This window comes from Notamacropus eugenii, chromosome 3 (genome assembly GCF_028372415.1).
Source record: "Notamacropus eugenii isolate mMacEug1 chromosome 3, mMacEug1.pri_v2, whole genome shotgun sequence".
NCBI lineage: Eukaryota > Metazoa > Chordata > Mammalia > Diprotodontia > Macropodidae > Notamacropus > Notamacropus eugenii.
In genome coordinates, this window is record NC_092874.1 from 24,433,076 (window position 1) to 24,453,906 (window position 20,831).

At 42.6% G+C, this 20,831-nt stretch overlaps 1 protein-coding gene and 1 long non-coding RNA gene across 2 annotated transcripts in view; one reads left to right on the top strand and one right to left on the bottom strand.

Annotated features, from left to right (window-relative positions):
• TGFBR2 (transforming growth factor beta receptor 2) overlaps positions 1-18,928 on the bottom strand; it is an 88,190-nt gene extending 69,262 nt beyond the window's left edge. Inside the window, exon 1 of the mRNA XM_072651119.1 lies at positions 18,357-18,928. Coding sequence (XP_072507220.1) covers positions 18,357-18,450 — 94 coding nt within the window. The 5' untranslated portion in view covers positions 18,451-18,928. The remainder of the gene's footprint in view (positions 1-18,356) is intronic.
• Positions 17,719-19,691, top strand: LOC140532558 (uncharacterized). Its single transcript, XR_011976579.1, has 2 exons — positions 17,719-17,909; positions 19,423-19,691. It is a non-coding gene; the product is annotated as an uncharacterized lncRNA (long non-coding RNA).
• The last annotated feature ends 1,140 nt before the right edge of the window (positions 19,692-20,831 follow it).

The following is a 20,831-nucleotide window of genomic DNA, read 5'->3' on the forward strand; positions in this document are numbered from 1 at the left end:
GTTCTTTGCACCCCTTAAATCTGTTTGCAAAAGAAGAAGTGTGAGGAATGGGAGGGTTAGTTAATGTATTTTTCTTTTGAATATTTCATCATTGCCAATAATCCTCTCTCCCATAACATCATCCAGTAAAAAATTAAGCAAAAACATAATATTGAGATTCAGAATGTTGACAAATGTCACCACTTTAAAAAAATAAATCTTTGTAAAAGATTTTTTAAAGAAATAACTGACATAGGGGGCACTTAAAGCCTTTTTGCAAAGCACTAGACATACATTATCTCCCTTGAGCCTCACAAACATCCCAGGGATAGGTGCTAAGGAACCCAAAGCTCAGCAACTCAGAGGGACGTTCCTGCCTGAGAAACATTCATTTGTGTCAGAAATGTGATACAAATACAGGGTTCTTTTGCTCTAAAAACCATTGAAATGGGACTCTGGGATAAAAGATCAGCAAACTGCACCTCTTCCAAATATAACATAGAAGACATGCGCTGGGCATCTGTGATTTGAAGATGTTTGAGGTTGGGGGCGTGGCTACTCTAAGGGGCGTGCCCTTCATTTCCCCTCTAGATATCTCCATGCTTCACACCATCAGCAAGCGCAAATAATTAAAGATAATCTGTGAGTGCCTCAAAAGGAGCGGAAAAATTGTTTTGAGTCATCCCTTATTTCTAAGACACCTGCTGTCCCAGCACCTTCGGAACAAGACTACAAAAGGCTAATATTAAAATAATGAGTGAATGAATGAAAACCTTCCCAGAAGAGGTACTAAAAACAAAACACAACCCTGTCTGGGTCAATGCGGCTTCAGGTAAAAAACAAATGGGGGCGGAGATGGGGGGTTGGAGAGGTGAAAAGTACCCATACATTTAATTTTCACAGGCATCCCACAAGACCACAAGTCTCCAAAACACCCCTATTAAGTTTCTTCAAAGGAAAAACACCCCATGGCTTGATCACATAATTCCTTGGGAGGTAGGGAAAGCAGGAAATAAACCAGCTTCTCAAAGATAGCTCCAGCAGGTCTCCTTAGAGAATAAATTCCATAGGAGGGTTTTGTTCCCTCACCTTTTAGGGCCATTTTTTCCTTCTTCTAGAATGAAATTATTCCACTTTGTAAGTGAACTGAGTAAAAAAAAAAAATCCAATGACTCATTCAAGGTCATAGGACAATCCTGGGGCCCATTGAAATTACTAACAATAACAATGGTAACTGATGATGATATTTATAAAGCACACTAAGTTTTGAAAAGCGCTTTAAATATATGTACAATATGATTAACTTCTCAATATTGTCCCCATTTTATGGACAAGAAAAATGAAGCAAGAAAGGTTAAGCGACTTGGCCAGGGTCTCACTGCTAGTAAGTATCAGGCCAATTAGAACAAATTTTCCTGTCTCTAAGTTCAATTCTTTATTCAAAAGTTCCCATACTTTCTGTTGCCTGCACAATGTTATTTTTTTCCCTTTGATTTCAGTTGGATCTGCCATTTCTCCATTTATATGCTAACTCACTTTCTTCCCCCCTTTAAGAGTATTTTATTTTTTTTTCTGATTACATGTAAAGATAGTTTTCAACATTCATTTCTTTTTTAAATTTTGAGTTCCAAATTTTTCTTTCTCCTTCCCCAAAATAGCTGGCAATCTGACATAGGTTGTACATGTACAATCATGTTAAACATATTTCCACATTAGTTATTTTGTGAAAGAAGAAACAGAACAGAAGGGAAAAATCATGAGAAAGAAAAAGCCAAAAAAAAGTGAAAATAGTATGCTTCAATCTACATTCAGACTCCATAGTTCTTTTTCTGGATGTGGACAGCATTTTCCATCATGAATCTTTTGGAATTGTTTTGGATCATTACATTGCTGAGAAGAGCTAAGTCTATCAAAGTTGATCATCACACAGTGTTGCTGTTACTGTGTACAATGTTTTCCCAGTTCTGTTCACTCCACTCAGCAACAGTTCAGGTAAGTCTTTCCAAGTTTTTCTGAAATCTGCCTGCTCATCATTTCTTACAGCACAGTAGTATTCCATTACATCCACATTCTTACCTTACACTTCGACCTTATCTTGGTATAGGATGTGAGATATTGGTCTATGCCTAGTTTCTGTCACACTGTTTCCAGTTTTGTCAGCAGTTTTTTTTGTCAAATAGTGAGTTTTTATCCCAAAAGCTGGAGTCTTTGGGTTTATCAAATAGTAGATTACTATAATCATTTACTGTGTCTTGTGTACCTAATCTGTTCTACTGATCTACTACTCTTTTTCTTAACCAGTCCCAAATAGTTCTGATGATTGCTGCTTTATAATATAGTTTTAGATTTGATACAGGTAGGCCACCTCCCTTTGCATTTTTCCCCCATTAATTCCCTTGATATTCTTGTCATTTTCTGATTGAATTTCTTTATTCAGGACTTACTCAAGACAGGCATTCGGTAAAATATTTGTCTAACACAATTCAATTCAACAAATATTGCCTACTGTGTACAAAAAATAACTGGAACACAGGGCACTTTGAGACAAGTCATGGGAGGGCTATCAACAAAGTTCCTAAAAAGAAGCATTTGAACCTGACTTTTATGATTGGGAAAGGTAAGAATGGAGGGAATTTGCAGAATCTGACAGTTAAAATAGGAACTTGGAGACCACATAATCCAATCAACACACAACTGAAAGAATTCCCTTTATATGAGAGCCAACAAGTGGTCATTTAACCTTTGCTTGAAGACCCCCATTGAATGGGTCCCCATGATCTCCCAGTGTAGCTCATTTCACTATGGAAAATTCTAATTATGAGGGAATTTTTCCTTATATTAAATCTAAATCTTCTTGCAATTGCTACACATTTTTTCTGATTCTGCCCTCTGGAGCTAAGCAAAACATTTCTAATCTCTCTTTCACAAGACATTTTAAAAAATACTGGAAAGCAGAAACCATTCCCCACCTGTCCTCTCTTTTCCAAAGTACATCCCTAGTCCTCTTAAACATTCCCTGCCTGGAGAGATCTGATGGTTCTTCACCATCTCCTCTAGTGGACACAGAGGACAGAGTCTGAAGGAAGACCTGAATTCAAATCCAGCCTCAGACACTTCCTGGCAAGTCACTTGAGCTGGGTTTACCTCAGTCTTCTCATCTGTCAAATGGAGACAATAAGAGCCCTTCCCTTGCTGGAGCTGTTGTAAGGATCCAGTGGGGAGGTGGGGGAGGGGTGGTGTTACGGCAATAGCTTAGGTATGAGATAATAAAGGCGTGTTCAGGGCGGTGGTGGAAGCAGCATATTTGAAAAGCTGAAATCATCTCTTTGTGCTCATTTCCATTCCTGGTGATTAAGTTCCTTTTGCAAACATACTTGGGGCATTGGGACTTGGGAGGAAAACATTTCAGAAAAATCGCATTTCAGTGCAGACCGGAGGCAAACAATGGAAAGTGACAAAAACCACTTGCAATGGATGGACTAGGCGAGGAAAAGCTCTGAAAGCAAGATGGTCAAAGCAGAAAGTGAAGAGAGGACAGAGAGAGTCCTGGCTTGGGGCCAGGAAAGAAATGTCCAAACCCTGCCTCCAATATTTACAAGCTGCAACCAAGGGACAAGAGTCACATGCACTCTCTAAGGTCTCGGTTTCTACATCTGCAAAATGGGGATAATTACACTTAAAGTATCAACATCTTGTGGTTGTTCTAAGTATTAAGTGGCATTGCTTAGGTCAAACTCATTGTAAATGCTCACTCTTATGGCTTCCTCTCAGGATTACTCTGAGACTCAAATTAAAAGATGGTCATTTCAGCCATCACATCAACAGATGGCAGTACCGGCAGGTTGGCAGTGTAACTGGTCAGATAAGAGAAAGAATGAAAAAAAATAATACCCTAGGATTTCTTTAAACTACGTTATTCAATCTGTGGAACAGAAAATAATAATAATAAAGACTGAATTGTCTAAGCAAATTCTTATTAAAAGACATTCAAATAAGGTGTGAGTGACAAAGGAAATGGAGAATAGGGGGTCCAAGATTGACTCCATCGCCCCCCAAAAAAGGCTCAGAATGTTTTCATTGAACAAATATTCAGTTCAAATCCAGCCTTAGATATTTAATTAATGGTGCGACCCTGGTGAAGTCATATAACTTGTCTCTCTCAATTTTCTCACCTGCAAAATGGAGGTAATAAGAGCACCCACCTCCTAGGGTTGTTTCCAGGATCAAATGAAGCAAGTGCTTTGCTATCTTTAAAGAGCTATAACGGAAATGTTCTGTATGACTTCATGTGCAAAATGAGTATCGTACTTCTTGTCTTCTCAAGAGAAAGGACAGGAGAGGAGAAATTAGAACTCAAAATTTTAAAAAATGAATGTTAAAAATGGTTTTAAATGTAATTGGGAAATATTTAATGTAATAAATTAAAAAATATATTTAAAAACTAACATCCTATATGAAGGCTAGCTCTTATTAACAAATGCTTGTTATTTGACTCATACAGGTATATACAAATATATTATATGCAATATATACTATACATAAGGATAAACACAATACATACATATTTGCACATACATGGCATATACATCTACACACATATAGATGTGGTTGTTGACCTGGGGGATATAAAAATGCCACATGTGAATGAGGGAAGGAGGTGGAGGAGAATCCAGGCCCATGAGCTCAGAGTGATGAACTCCCAGTGCGGAAATTCTTTCCACTGATATAGATTTGCAGCTAACATCAGTTTGTAGACCCTTAAGAAATGGGGAGGATTTGGATCAAAGAATCAGCTTATAAAGTGAATTCATTTATGGGAGTGTATAACCCACCCACATCATAGGACATCTTTCCGCTGATGACCTTGCTGGCAGGTATGCACAGCTGAGACTCAACAAAGCTGTTGATTCACAACTCACCAGGAATTGGGAAAACCTTGAATAAATAAATCTGAGAGGAAAAATTCCTGCATTCTGTTTACAGAAACAAGCTTCTGGACTGATCCATTTGAATCACTTTGAATTTATATTCAGGTAGTAACATCCATTGAAGCTGTGGGAGAGCTTTGACAGCTTATAAAAAGTGCCAGAAAATTAAGAAGTGAGGAAAAAATATGGTTATCAAAGATAGTAGCAGTAGTAGCAGCAGCAGCAGTAGTAGTAGTAGCAGCAGCACCACCCATAGTAACACAGCTGGCATTTATATAGTAGCTTACATCTTGTCTCACTGGATCTTCACAATAATCATCTGGGGTAGGTTTTGTTATGTATTGTTATCCCCATTTTACAAATGAGGAAACTGAGGCTAAGCAAGGTTAAATGACTTTTCCAGGGTCACACCCTTAATAAGTATCTAAATCAGGATTTGAAATTAGGTCTAAATCTAAGTTCAGCACTTTATCCCTTGCGCCATCTAGGTGCTAGGGAAGACTTGTGTGTTATTGGGCAAAAGCAACATTAATTTCTTTGAGCTATTTACCTCTCTGAGCCTCAGTTCATCATCTTAGGAACTTTAGGATAGTCAGTTAAACTCAAGGAATCAAAATGCCTGACGCTTGGAGATCTGAGTGACTTGTGAGAAACCTCTGTGCAAATCCTACACCTTTGCACATTTCTGTGCAAAGATATCCTACATCTCCAACACTTCAATCGGTCACAGTCTAACTTTCAGAAGACAGACCCTTATGTGAGCATATGAAGGTGAGGAGAAAGATTTAAGCTAAAAGTACAGAGATGGCAGAACACTATTAGGAACTTGGGACAAGGGGCTGTAGAAGGAGTTTGATTTGACCTGCATTGCTTCAAATTCCAGCACAACCACTGTGAATTGGGATCTACCATTTAACCTCTCTGGGCCTCAATTTGCTTATATGTCCAAAATGAGGGGCCCAGACTTGTTGATGTTGAAGTCCCTTTCTTCAGTACTGAAGGCTCCAGGCTGGACAAAATAAGCTAGCATTACAAACTCAACATATGCTATCTGGTGCAATTTGGTAGAAAGACCACCAGAACCAGGGCTCACTTCCAGGCTCTGGTACCTAATACCTAATGCAAGCCTAGGCAAGTATGTGGCCTCTCTGTATCTCAGTTTTCCCAACAATATAGGAGGTAGGTTGGTCTAAATGATCTCTAAGTTTCATTCTAGCTCTAGATCTGTAATCCAGGATCTCTCCAGCTTTCAGTCCCATCAGGATTTTAAGAATCATTTTGTGATATTTAGTTTCAGGAATATTCAAATGTGATCCTGCCAGATGGACATAAAATCACAGCTCTTGAGATTTCACTTCAGACTCAGCAAACTGACATAGGATAGAAGATGAAAAATGATTGAAACAGTCAGTGTTGGAGGGCATGTGGAAAGACAGGCACACTACTTCCTCATTGGTATTAGTTCAACAATTCTGGAATGGAATTTGGAAGTGAGAAGTCATGAAAATGCCCATAACTCTTGACCCTTTTGGCTCTGGGTATACACAAGGTCATAAAAAATAATTTAAGATGAAAAGAAAGGTACTGTATTAAGCAAAAATATTTACTGCAGCACTTTTGAGGGCAGTAAAGAATGGAAAAAAAGAGATGCCCATTGATTTGGGAATGGAGAAACACACTATATTCCGTGAATATGATAGAACATCACTGCACTATGGGAATGGATGAATATGATGATTACAGAGGAAAGTAGTAGGATTCAAAACCATCTATAATGTTAATGGCAGGAACAGCCATCTCACTAATAATGAATGTTTAGAAGTGAGAATAAGCAAAGCTGGCACCAACAATGAGCTCCAAAGTACCTTGATCCCACCTCTTCTTTGCAAAAGTAAAGGGTTTGGGCTGTGGAATACTACACATGGAAGGCTTTCTTTATATGGGGAGAGGGTGGTCTGTAGGTTATACAGAATGTAAGGGATGTAAAAATAAGAGATAGCTCCAAAATTTACAAATTCCAAAACAACTATTGCCAACCATTCATGGCACAGTCCTACAGTTTAGGAGGTGCTCTCCATTTGGTATTTATGGTATGTCTACTCCAAGCCAACCAGCATTGGTGTGGGGGATGAACAGCAAATTCAGGAATGATACAGTTTCCACCCTTCCTCCTCGTGGTAGCTTGTCTTTTTGTTGAGTATTTTAAGAAGCCTGGTTAAGAAATCTCTGAAAGGGAATAAACACTAGTCATGACCATGCTGCTTCCTTCTCTGTCTTCACCAAGGTATTCTCAGGGTTGACTTCCTGTTTTCCTTCAAGATGTTTTTGGAAATTCCAAGAAAGCTCTGAAGGACAAAGCCACATTCCTCCCTTTCCTGGGAGTATCACAAATACAAACATGGCCTTAAATTCATTGATACTTCAGGCATACAGGATTCAGTCTTAAGGATTCTCCTATGGGACCACCTCTTCCTCCTCTACATCTCTGCATCTTGAGTGATTATAGAGCTGCTGTAATCCAAAAATTCATCCCTAGCTGGACAAGGTGGTATTAGATGGATCTCTGAGATTCATCTGTTAATTAACTAGGCCTTGACGAGCAACATATAATCATTATTAGGCCTATGTGCAAGACCTTTCTATCTTGGCAACTTGGGCCCCTAATGGATGCTCCTAGTGGGCAGGGGCTGTTTCATTTGTCCTTGTATCTTCAGCACTTAATATGGTGCTTGGCATACAGTAGGTGTTAAATAAATACTTGTTTACTAACTGATCGGTATGGCCTCCAAGAATCCCAAACTACTTCCCCAACATGAGGAATCATTAGAGAAGGATGCAGCAGAGGGAATGACATCTCCTCCATTTGTCACTCATGGACAATATTTCATGGGACCTTAACCTCACTGGAATACGGGAGATATAAAACTATTGCAGCAACTGCTACAACTAAAGACTAAAAAGTTAAAAAAGAAATAAGCGAACTGGATCTTATTGTTCTAATGCCATCACAACTGAAGCCTGATATGTGATCTTCTCACTGGTCATACACACTGACATTCTACAATCCAACCCCACTGGCCTGCTTCTATTCCTTAGATACCATCCTCCCACCTCTCAACTTTGTGCCTTGGTACAGGCTGCCCCCATTTGGGGGGCAGGCTTGGGATGCTTTCCTCCTCACCTTTGCTTCTTAAAGTCTCTGGTTCCCTTCAGTAATAACACTGGGACAAATATTTCTGTAACATTCAAAGGTTTGCAAAACGCTTTATAGAGGTTATCTCATTCAATTCTCCCAACAACCTTATGAGGGAAATGCTATTGTGATCAGCATTTTAAAGATGGAGAAACTGAGGACTGGTGAGATTAAGTATCTCATTCACCTACGGTCACACAGCTAGAGTATGAAAGACCTGAGTTTGAATCTTTCTTCAATGTCCAATGCTCTATCCACTGCATAATTAGCTCAAATTCCATCTTCTGCAAGAGGCCACTCTCAGTCTCTCATTCTAAACTGTTATTATGGTTACTGTTGTTGGGTTGTTTCAGTTTTGTGGCCCCATCTGGGGTTTTCTTGGCAAAGATACTGGAATGATTTGCCATTTCCTTTTCCAACTCATCTTACAGATGAGAAAACTGAGGCAAACAGGGTTAAGTGACTTGCCCAGGGTCATGCAGCTAGGAAGTCTCTGAGATCAGATTTGAACTCAGGAATTCCTGACTCCATATCCAGGTCTGCCACTATCCACTGAATATATGGACACATGCAAAACAGATACAAGGTAATGGGAAGGAGCAGGGAGGTACTAGTAGCTGGGGACCAAGAAAGGCTTTGTGTAGCCACTGGTGTTTGATAAAGATGTAAATCTGAACCCTATTCTCTCCTGACTCTTCTGAAACATGTCTTAATCCTAAGAATTTTCACTGAGAAATGACCTTTGTCAAATCTTCTTCAGTCTGTTTGTCTTTCAGACTTTCCCCACTGTTTCCTAGGCTAACGCATGCACGTTCAATACCATGGTTAGTCACCATGCCCCCAGCTGAGAGTCTCCTCCTCTCTGGGGCCCCCATCTTGATGGTCTTATAATCATTCACTAAACTTGACTTTGGAGTCCAACACAAAACAGGGGGCGTGTATTTCCAGCTGAGTCACCAAGTCTTTGTTCTGGCTCTCCAGCTGGGATTCCCAAATAGGGCTTCTCTCCCATGTACCATAAACATGGCCATGGGTAGGGTCCATGACTTTTCTTCCCAATGGACCTTTCACTGAATCCGAAGGGATCCACACACTTGATTAGATCTGTGAATTTCACAGCTTAGAAAGTGCTAGAGAGGTTACATGGAACAGAACCAGCCCTGGAGTCAATATCTGCTTCTTACACATAATGGGTGGGACTGTGGTCAAGTCATTTAACCTAAATGACACAAGTATCTCAGAGACTACGAATTATAGACTAGTTGTTCTCTCCATCCAACTCTCTATGACCCTATTTGGGGTTTTCAATGGTTTGCCATTTCCTTCTCCAGCTCATTTTACAGATAAAGCAGATAGGGTTAAATGTCTTGCTCAGGGTCATACAACTAATAAATGTTCTGAAGTCAAATTTGAACTCAGGTACTCCTGACTCCAGGGCCCTTAGTCTATCCCCCGTGCCACCTACCTGCCCTATTATATAGACAACTACTGATAATTCCAGATAACAAAACAAACCATGCAGACCTGAACGTAAGAAGTCTATAGTCTACTATGAGGGTACAGCATTACACCAAATAACTATCCATCACCAGGACTCTGGAAAGGCCTCCATCTGATCCCATTCATTCTAGAGTTTAGCACAGTGATACACTAATACACAGCAGACACTTAATAAATGTTTAACTGAATCCTTACTCGGTCCTGTCAGAGAGTGAATGAAGAATTTATTAAGTGCTAACTGTGTATATACCAGGTAACTCTGAGGATACAAATAGAAAATTGAAGACAGTCCCTATTCTCAGAACTTACAATGGAATGGGGGAGACAATAGACACATGCTCAGGGTGTCCCAAAAGTCTTAGTGAAATTTTAATAGCTTAATAACTTTTAGCATTTTAATAGCCAATAGACAAGAATGGAGCACTGAAGTCCTGGTACCTGATACCTTCACAGGGTCTCTAAGCTAAGCCCAAAATCAACTGAATGCCTCATCTCAGGTGCCAACTCTGGTGGTCGGTATGCTTATGTTTACTTATCTGAGTAAATATTACATCCAGCTACTAGAATATAAGATCCTCGGAGGCAGGGGGTGGTATAAGTTTGGTTTTTGGATACTCAGTGCTCAGTCAATGAACACTCTTTCAGTGTGGAAACTCCCTCCACCAGCCTGGTTGAATTCAGAGCCCCTAAGGCGGCTAAGTGGAGCACTGGGTCCAGAGGAAGGAAAATCTGAGTCCAAATCCTGCCTCAGACACAAGATCACATTCATTCATCCACTTGGCATTTTGACTGGTGCAGTGGATAGATCCCTGGGCATAGAATCAGGAAAACCTGAATTCAAAAGTGGCTGTGTAACCCTGGGCAAGTCACTTAACCCTTGTTTGCTTCAGTTTCCTCATTTGTAAAATGAGCTGGAGAAGGAAATGGCAAAGCCCTCCAATATCCTGCCAAGAAAACCCCATAGACAGTATTGGTGTGCTACAATCCACAAGGTAAAAAAGAATCAGACATGACTAAAAGACTGAATGACAACAAATATCTATTCCGCTGAATTGAATTAAAATAACCAGGCTATTTAGATGTGCCTCACTTTGAGAAAGCATGGCATGGGGATATGTGAAGTCATAAAAAATGATCAGTTAGGACCCGATGGCTTACATCACAAAAAGATTTTTCACTCCTCAAAGAAAATGCTGCAGTTTATCCTTTTATGGAGTTGCCTTACATCAGTTAAGGAATGGTTCCACTGACAAATGCATTTCTAATACCTCTGTAAAGATCATCTGGGTCAAAAAGCCCACAAAGATGGGAGATATTTAGAAAAAGATTTTAATAAGGTGGGAGGAAAAGTGTTATAAAAAAAATCAGACTGAAAAGAGCCAAGGAACTATGCCCACTGATATCACCAGCAAATACCAATTTGCTTTCCTTCCAACACTTCCTCCCTCCTCCCCAATCATCAATATTTCCTGCTGAATAAATGTAACAGTTTCTAAGCATTACTCACAGGAATATTGGTAAACATAATTTGTCTAGAAAGGCTCTGGGCAGGCCAGACAATTTGGTGCCCAGAGATTCAGTTTACATGTGCTGGGTATTGGAATCATGGGATCACTAGAAGGCTCCTTAAAAAATCCTAGGATAATTTCTGTGTCCATGGTCAACAATCACTTAAGCCTCAGTCTTCTTATCTATAAAATGAGGGGACCTGGTCCGTTCTGAGTCTAAATCTATAACACCACCTATGCGATCTCAGACAAGTCACTTACCCACTCCAGGTCTCAGTTTCCTTCTCTGTAAAATGAAAAGGATGGGACAAGATCTCCAAGGTCCCTTTAAATATGAATTCTAGGATTCTTCAGACAGAAAACTCTGGTTTCCTTCCCCTGCATGCAGTTTAAACCCATTTGGGCATTTCCACATGATTTTGGTCAGGGCTAAATAATACACTTGCAATTTCTCAGTTCCATGAAGTGGCTGCTATGGGGATATGCATTAGTTAAATCAATTCAACTTTCCTGCCTGCCTGTGTACAACTTCCTGGGAAATAAATCTCACAGGATTTAGTTTTCAGCTCTTAATTTTGAAAAGGCAATCTTGATCAAGTTCACCTTGTAGGATTGATGGGTTCCAACCTCGATTGGATAATTTCTCGAACATGTTAGTGAAACTTTTTAAAGGATACCACAGAATTTATGGTTCAAAGGGTCTGAGATCACCTGGTCCAACCCCCTCACCTTACAGATGGAGAAATTCAGACACAGAACAATCAATCCAGGTATTTGAAGCACTGGTGATGTAGGATCAGAACTAGACCTGAAAGAGACATTAGAGCCTATGGATCTGGTCCAAGAAGCTGAGGCCATGCAAAGCTAATTGTCTATCACAAGGTCACACAGGCAGTAAATAGCAGAGACAGCCAGGACTGAAGTCCAGGCAGGTATTCCAATTCTGAATCCAATGCTATAGATTAGACTATAGGGCTCGATGATTAGGGCTTTGCCCTAAGGTGCTGATGGTAGGAAAACTCCTCTTCAGGTAGTGAAGTAGGCTACTAGTTTTCAAGAACCCCAGGTTACCAAATGAGACGTTTGTAAGGTGTTTATTAGCACAAGACCTGGCATTCAGTAGGCTCTTCCCTTTTACTACTGACAGTGTTAGCATTTATATTGTCTTTGAAGGTTTGAAAAGAGCACCAGACTCTGCTGGAAAGCCAGGTGAGATCACAGTTTATCATCATCCCTGTTGTACAGATAAGAAAACTTAAAGGTGATCAAGAGATTTGCTTAGGGTCAGAAGACTGGGTCTGAAGTCTGAAAGTTTTTCCAGTTCAATTGGACAAAAAGTTAATTGAGCACCAAGAAAAAGGTAAGGGAGAGAATTGTTGGCAGAGGTGTCAATGAACTCGATTAGAGTCCAGAGAAATTTAAAAATTCCAAAGAGGATAGCAATAATCCCTACATTTCTTTCCAGAAACCTAATGGATTTGGTGTTTTACGTTAGGACACTTTACTTCAGAAGAATCTAAGTACCCTATTAGGTCCATTGTATATTCAGGTGAGGGGACAGGTTGGTGGATAGAGAGCCAGTTCTGGAGTCGGGAGGATCTGAATTCAAATCAGCCCATGGAGGCTTACCCTGTGTGACCTGGGCAAGAAACACTTAGCCTTGTTTGCCTCAGTTTCCTCATTTCTAAAATGAGTTGGAGAAGAAAATACAACTCAACGACAACAAAAAATATCCAGATATGGAAGGTCAGGAAACTGAGTCTCAGAATAGTAAAGTGATCTGCCCTGTGTCATGTAGCGAGTTCCCAAGGGCATTGAAATGGTCAGTTCATATCCCTCTCCCCATCCCCTTTTACGCGGTAAATGTTCTTACACAGAAGAAACCCAAACATGGATGAGCACATTACAAGGGGTCAAAAGGTGGATCTGGATTCTGGCAGTCAAGTGCTGGAGAGAAGCCTCTGAGTTTCATCTCTATTGTGGCGTTTGTGCTAATTCATAGTAAGGATCAGTGTCTGTGGAAGGGGGATAAAAACGGGTGCTCTTTTTCCTGTGTCCTTAGTCTGCTTCCTAGATTTGTTTCTAAATAGCTCTGGATTTATAGGCTACAAAATGGATTCTCAACATTTACAGAACACTCTTTCTCTCTCAAAAACCACCTATAATCCAAGAATCTAATTTCTCACCTCCCACTGACTTCTTAATTTACCTGGCATTCTGGCTCCTAGCTCATCTCTCTAAGTGAAAGTGGGCAAATGTAATTCCAAACAGGATCAGGAATGCTGAAAGACCCCGTCCAAAATATCTCTCTCTCTCTCTCTCTCTCTCTCTCTCTCTCTCTCCCTCTCCCCCTCCGCCTTCCCCCCTCCCCCTCTCCCTCTCTTCCTCTCTCCCTCTCTCCCTTTTCCTCCCTCCCTCCCCTTCAGATTTCCAATCTAACTGCTTCTCAATTTCCTACTCTAGATTTCATTTTCCCCAGTCCCTGGTCTCTTTTTTTCTTTAATCAGTCAATAAGTATTTATTTAGTGGCTACTGTGTGGCAGGCGCTGAGCTAGCACAGAGGATATGAAGAAAGACAAAAGCCAGTTCTTGCTCTCCAGGAGCTCATGTTCTATTAACTATGTAACGACTAAATACCACCGAGCTGCAAACAGGAGAAAGTGGAGGTGACTAGCAGGGGGAAAGTATGGCTCTCTACACTCCCCTTTTAATTGACTTGCCCAGGGACACACAGCAACTAGGGTCAGTGTCCATGGGAGGATTCGAACCCAGATTTTCCTGGTTTCAAGGACAGCTTTCAGTCCACGTGGCCACACTGCCTCTCACCACAAGACCAAAGGAACTTCCATGACTCTTTTCCCCTACCCCCTCATCTATACTTTCTTATTTTTGGTGTCTCTAAACCAAGCCTCCAAGGCAGAGAGGTGGCACAGGGGATATTGTTTACACTCTGGCAAAGTTAGGCATGGTTAGGCAGGGGGAGACATACCCCATAGGCATGAATATTAATAAAATTTATAGCTAGTATTAATATAGCACCTACTATGTAGTAGGCACTGTGCCAAATGTTTTACAAATATGATCTCATTTAATCCTCACAACAGTCTTTGGAGGTAAATATTCTTGTACTCATTTTACAGGTGTGAAAATGAAGCACAGAGCTGACCTGCCCAGAGTCACACATCCATAAGTTCCTGAGGATGAGTTTGAACTCAGGTCCTTCTGATTCTAGGTTCCTAGCCACAGTGCCAACAGCTGCCTCTTCAGTTAAGTTTTCTGTACAGAACAGTCATGAATGGTATTCAAGAATGCCAATGCAGAACATTGGTGCTAAGATTCTGCTGAGTTCTAAGCTTTCTTTCTCTTGTAAATGAATAATTAGCAAATCAAAGGAAGGAAATATTTTAAAACTCTCCTCATCCCAGCTCGTAGTTAAAGAGCATAAAGAAAACGGAGAGAAGGACGTGTCTGGGTCCTAGTTTGTCTAAGCTCTAGTACCAACCAAATAAACATGCACTTAGAAAGGTTTTAGAAGATGGACAAAACTAGACACTCACCATTTCTTTACCAAAAACAAGAAATGTGAGTGTGTGTGTGTGTGTGTGTGTGTGTGTGTGTGTGTGTGAAGCATCTTGTTCTAGACTCTCCAAATATATGTCACATTATAGAGATAAAGGTATTTCAAAATTATTTCAAGTTCTCCTGTGGTTAACTGTTCAGGAAAGAGGTATTTACTAAAGAAAAAAAGACATCCTTTTATGAAACTTGTTCTTAATGGCTAAATCCCCTATTAATCTCTAGATCTCCTGAGTCCACAGTTTTAGTATTCTTATTTCCTCTGCCCAGGGCAGCTAAGTGGTGCAGTGGATAGAGTACCAGGTTGAGAGTCATGAAAACTTATTTCCCTGAGTTCAAATCAGGCCTTACTAGTTGTGTGATCCTGTGTAAGTCATTTAACCCTGTCTGCCTCAGTTTCCTCATCTGTAAAATGAGCTGGAGAAGGAAATGGCAAACCACTTCAGTATCTTTGTCAAGAAAATCTCGAATGGAGTCATGAAGAGTTGGGCAGGACTGAACGACGACTTTCCTCAGTGTAGCTGCCTGTATGAAACACAATTCCACCATCCTCAGCTAAATCACCCTAAATTTAGCATTAAGGTTACCTCTAACTTTTCAGTTGGTCAATAAACGTTTGAAAATTTCCTATGGTGACTACCAGGCACTATGCTAAACATGTAGGATACAAAGAAAGGCAAAAGATACTCCCTGCCCTCAAGAAGCTCTCAAGCTGTTGGAGGGGGAGGGGAGACCACATGCAAACAATCATGTACAGACAAGTTATGTACAGAATAAATTGGAAATAATCAACTTGTTAGCCCCCAAAGTAGCTTGCACCCAGTGGGAAAAGTCACCCACTAATAACAAAAGCTATCTACTGTTGGCTGGCTGGTTGTTTTTTAAAATTCGCTGTTCAATCAAATTCTAAGTGGTCATGCTGCAAACCACCACAACAAAAAAAATGCAATTAAACAAATTAAGTTCACAATCCCATTGCTTTGCTTCTTAGTCCTCTTTCTAAAATCAGTTTGAGTTAAAAAGATAAAAATCCCAAACAATATCTCCCTCCACCTCTCCCCAGTAATTCAACCATCTGGGCTCCTTAATCCCTTAGAGACATTAAAACTGTAGTGTGCTGAAAATTGTTTAAGGAAAAAAACAAATAAAATACCACTAAGGTTCACCAAGAGGAGATGTTGAAGACCAAGTTTTTAAATGCACTTATTAACATTTTTGTGTAGGGCTAAAATGGACACAGCAATGAGCTATCTGAGTCTACAATAGGCTAGCTGTAAACAAAATAAGTCTCAAATAGTTCAGTATTTCAGATTCCAACTAACCATTCTTCATCCTCTGCCATCCTTCCCTCATTTATAAAGAGGAACCACACTGACCTTAACTTTCCCCATCAACAGAAATAACTAAGAAATTAATTAAATAACTCTTTTATCACTTCATAAGTCAGGTAGGGGCAGTTAGGTGGTGCTGTGCTGAGACCTGGAGGTAAGAAAACCTGAGTTCAAACACTTATACCAGTGTGACCCTGGGCAAGTCACTTCACCTCAGTTTCCTTATCTGTAGAAATGAATTGGAGAGGGAAACAGCAAACCACTCCAATATCTTTGCCAAGAAAACTCCAGATGGGGTCATGAAGAGTCAGACACTGACTGAATGATAATATATCTGGAAGGAAGGGACAGGAGGAGGCTACCTAAGACCCTCCAAGGCAGACACAACTGAAAACCAACTGAATACCAATAAGTCAGGTGCAGTTCTGGGGGAAGAAAAGGACAAGTTTTAACAAACTAGCAAAGTTCCAAGAATGGCATGTAGCATTTAATAAGTCCCAGAACAGATGAATGAGAGGACCTAGGGATTTAATTGACGCTGTGCTTATATTTCTTTGAATAAAAATAGTTCTCTTGAAACTTCATGTTCAATAATAGGAAAAAACCCCATCTCAGATATTCTGTTTAGTAACGGGCAGTAGCTGGGTCCAGTTCTCTAGTCGCTTTGCCAATACCCAGTGGCAACTAGGTTTCAGGGGTTCTGCACCCTATAACACAGAGCAGGTATTAAAGGGGGGCTGCAATAAAAAGTCCCTCAACATTTTGTGCCTTAGCAAATTGTCTTGCATAAAGGTCATGCTTAGTAAATGGATATTCACTAGATGCATGAACATTTGGGAACTTGGAGATCACGGGGTCATGGTTTGAACTGAAAACGGCTCTTAGAGCCCATCTAGTCCAACCTACCTGTTCTACTGAGAAACTGAGGACCTAGAGAGGATTAGTGACTTGCTCGGGATCATACAAGTTGAGGTGGGATTTGAACCGAGGCTCTATGATTTCTGGGATAGTTAGGTGGTGCAGTGAATGAAGTCTTTAAAGCCTGGAGTCTTTAAAACCTGACCTCCCTGAGTTCAAAATCTGGCCTCTGACAGTTATTAGCTGTGAGACACTGGGCAAGTCACTTCATCCTACTTGCCTCAGTTTCCTTATCTGCAAAAATGAGCTGGAGAAGGAAATGGCAAACCCCTCCAGTATCTTTGCCAAGAAAACCCCAAATGGGGCCATGATGAGTTAGACACCCCACTGAACAATAAAATGCAAGGAAGGGAGGGGGTATTACCTAGCTCTAGACATCCACCCAGTCTAAGGTGGAGCCTGGAAATCATTCTTTCTTCCAGGGTTCAGAGCCCCTGGGGGCCCACCTCAAGCCAGCAAAGAAAGAATTAGTTCACTTTCTGAAATGAAAGGCAAGGCAGTAGCCTGGGGACAAGAGAAAGTGTGAGAGATCCTAGCCAGGTTCTCCCGCCTCAGGGCCTTCCCCAACTAGGCCCAACTCATGTGTTTACCTGTAGCGTCCCGGCCTTAAAGAGTAAGGTCCGAGTGGGCAGTACTGGCTAAACTATGCCTTTACAAACAAGGAGCAAACACAGCCTCAGCCCTCCAAGAGCTCACAAACTAATGCTGGCCTCGGTGGGGAGGGGAAAGAGACCACATGCAAACAATTGCACGTACCAGATTTATACTGGGTAATAGAAACAGTCACATCGGTCCGCTGGGCTCAGGGAGTACACTATATTTCTGACTCGATCTGGGGCTTTTACGTACACTATTCTACAAACTGTCTTGCTCGTTAGATAGTGCGCTCCTTGAGGGCAGTGATCGTATTCAGCGAACAGCTCAGTGTCTGCCACATAGCAGGCGCCTGATGAATGTTTGCTGCTTTACTTCCACGGTAAGAACTTAATAAATGTTGATGATGGGGTTGGAAAGGGGAGCCGGGGCATCTGCACCCCGATGATTTCGAGATCGGCGTGTTATACACCTTCAGGAGTCAGGAGGGGCTGGTCCCAGATCCCAGAGTGCGCGGAACCGAGGCTGACACGGCCAGGTGTGCCCCGCGCAGGCTGGGCAGGGGGCCTAGGACTGGGCTGTTGCGCTCACGGCGCGGTGCCCGCCTAGAGAGAAAGTCAGGCCCGGCGGCAGACTGAACAAACTTCCTCGCCAAGTTCCGTCGGCGGAGCTGGGCTCCGCGCAGCCCCAGGGGCTCCTCCGATGGCCGGCCAGCCCGGCCCGGCCCCGGGACAAACTGCCCCAATTTCCGCCCGCGGCAGCTCGGCTTGTCAAGCACTGCCCCTCTCCCCCCGAGGCGGGCACCGTCCGGGGGCCCCGCCGAACTCACCCATCTTCTGGACGTAGGGAGGGATGGTGCTGGCGATGCGCGTCCACAGGAAGAGGAGCAGTAGCCCCGGGCTCCGCAGGAGAGCCCGACTCATGGCCGAGCCCGCTCCGCCTCCGCATAGAGCGGGAGCCGGGCAGCAGCCGGGGAGGGCGAGGAGGAAGAGGAGAAGGAGCAAAGGGGTGGAGGAGGGGGAGCCCACTGGACTGGCCGGGCCGCCTCTGCTCCGCTCGTCCCGCTTGGCCCCTGGTGCGCCTGAGCTCCGGCTCTCCCTCCCTGGGCAGATGTGCAGGCCAGATGTGGCGTCCGGGCCACGGGCCGGGCTGGGGGCCCCAGAGGCTGGCCGCGGGGCTCTGCTCTTCTGCAGCGGCTCGGCTCGCCCTGTATGGATGTGTGTGTGTGTGAGTGTGTGTGTAGCTGTGTGTGGGGGTATGCGTGCGTGTGACTCACTCAACTTCTCGAGCCTGGGCTGGAGGGGAAACAGGAAATCTTCGCAAACAGCTGGGCAGGACCTCTCTCCGCTGCAGAAGCCGCAGCACTCTTAGCAGTTCCTTCTGGCTCCCCTCGGCTCTAAGTCCTCACTTGCCCGGGCGTCAATCACTCTCCAGGCCAACCCTTCAGCTTCCCCACCCCCTTCCCCCCTCTCACCCCCTCCTACCCACCCACCACACCCACTCTGCTCACCAGCCTGCACGCTCTCAAACTTTCAGGCCTTTGACGATTTTAGCGAAAGAGGTTGACCTTGGAAAGGGTCTAAATTCCAAGAACAAAACTTCAGCAGGGCCCCTGGCACGCAGCTCCAGTGGGAATCTAGGATCCTAGGGACTGTAGAACTGGCAGGGGACCTTGAAGTCCATAGGCCAGGGCTTCTTATCCTGGGGTCCATGAACTTATTTTTCTTTAGTATATTCTGATCAAGTTTATTTTGGTAAAAATTGGTTTCCTTTATAATCCGAAGTATTTTATACACTTAAAAACGATTCAGAGAACGGATCCATAACATAAAAGGGTTAAAATAAACCACCCTTGAACTGACCCAAATCCCCCAATTTCCTTCATTTTGCAACAGGGGCTGCAGGAGAAGTGAGGTACCCGAAGTTTCCAAGGCATTAATTGGGAAAGTCAAAGCTCTGCCTCCAGTTCCCGGCTTTTGTCTCACCGTGCCAGCTCTTCCAGCCCTTCCCTAAATGCCATTGGCTTTCCTGAAGTGTCTTTGACAACTGCAGGGCTACCGTGACTGATGCCTGGAAAAGAGGCCTTACCCTGCTCAAACCACAAACATTTATGAAGAACCCAGTTGTGTGATGGACATCACAGATACAAAGGCTGAGTTCAACAGTCCCTGCCTTCTCGTGGTCATTTCAGATCATACAGGGTGTCCTAAAGGCCTTCCTGCAGTTGGAAGCTAAAGTCTTATTGAGGAAGGGTGCAACAACCCGGTAGACTTGGAGCTGGTTTCTCTGTCTCCGCTGTCTCCCCTTTCCCAGTCATCCTCCACAAAGCTGCCAGATAGGTATTCCAAAAGCACAGCTCTGACCCTGTCACTCCCTTGCTCAGTGAATTTCGGTTGCTCTCTCTTACTTTTGGTGTCAAATGTAAATTCTTCAGCTTGGCATTTAAAGCCTTTCTCCACAAAGTTGCAAACTACCTTTTAAGCTTGATTGTATATAGTACTGCCCTTACTACATCCTACAGCATACTTACTATTGTTCACTTCCCATCTACATGCCTCTTTACAGGCTGTCTTCCAAGTCTGGAAGGCGCTCTCTTTTCACCTCTGCCTCTTGTAATACCTCGTTTCCATCTGTGTTCAGCTCACATGCTACCTTCCTTTTTCTTGAACCTTCTTTTTATTTTTAAGTTACGACATTCATTTCCACAAAACTTTGAGTTCCAATTTTTCTCCCCATCTCTCCCCTCTCCCCCACCCCATAACACCTTGCATTCTGATTACTCCTTCCCTCAATGTGCCCTCCCTTCTATCACACCTAGCTGGGGGCAGCTAGGTGATGCAGTGGATACAGCACCAGTGCAGGAGTCAAGAGAACCTGAGTTCTAATCTCCCCTCAGACACTTGACACTCACTAGCTGTGTCACCTTGGGCAAGTCATTTAACCCCAACTGCCACATCCTGGGTCATCTCCAATCATCCTGATGAATATCTGGTCATTGGATTCAGATGGCTCTGGAGGAGAAGTGAGGCTGGTGACCTGCATAGCCCTCCCTCACTTAAAACAAAGTCAAGTGCAAGTCATGTCATTATTTCTCTGATGGCATGGTCTTCTTTGGCAATGAAGGACAAGCATACGCTATCACACCCCACCCTTCCCTTATCCCCATCTTCTCTCTTTTCTTGTAGGGCAAGATAGATTTCTATACCCCATTACCTGTATTTCTTATTTCTCATTTATATGCAATAACAATTCTCAACATTTGTTTCTAATATTTTGAATTCCAACTTCTCTCCTTTCCTCCCTC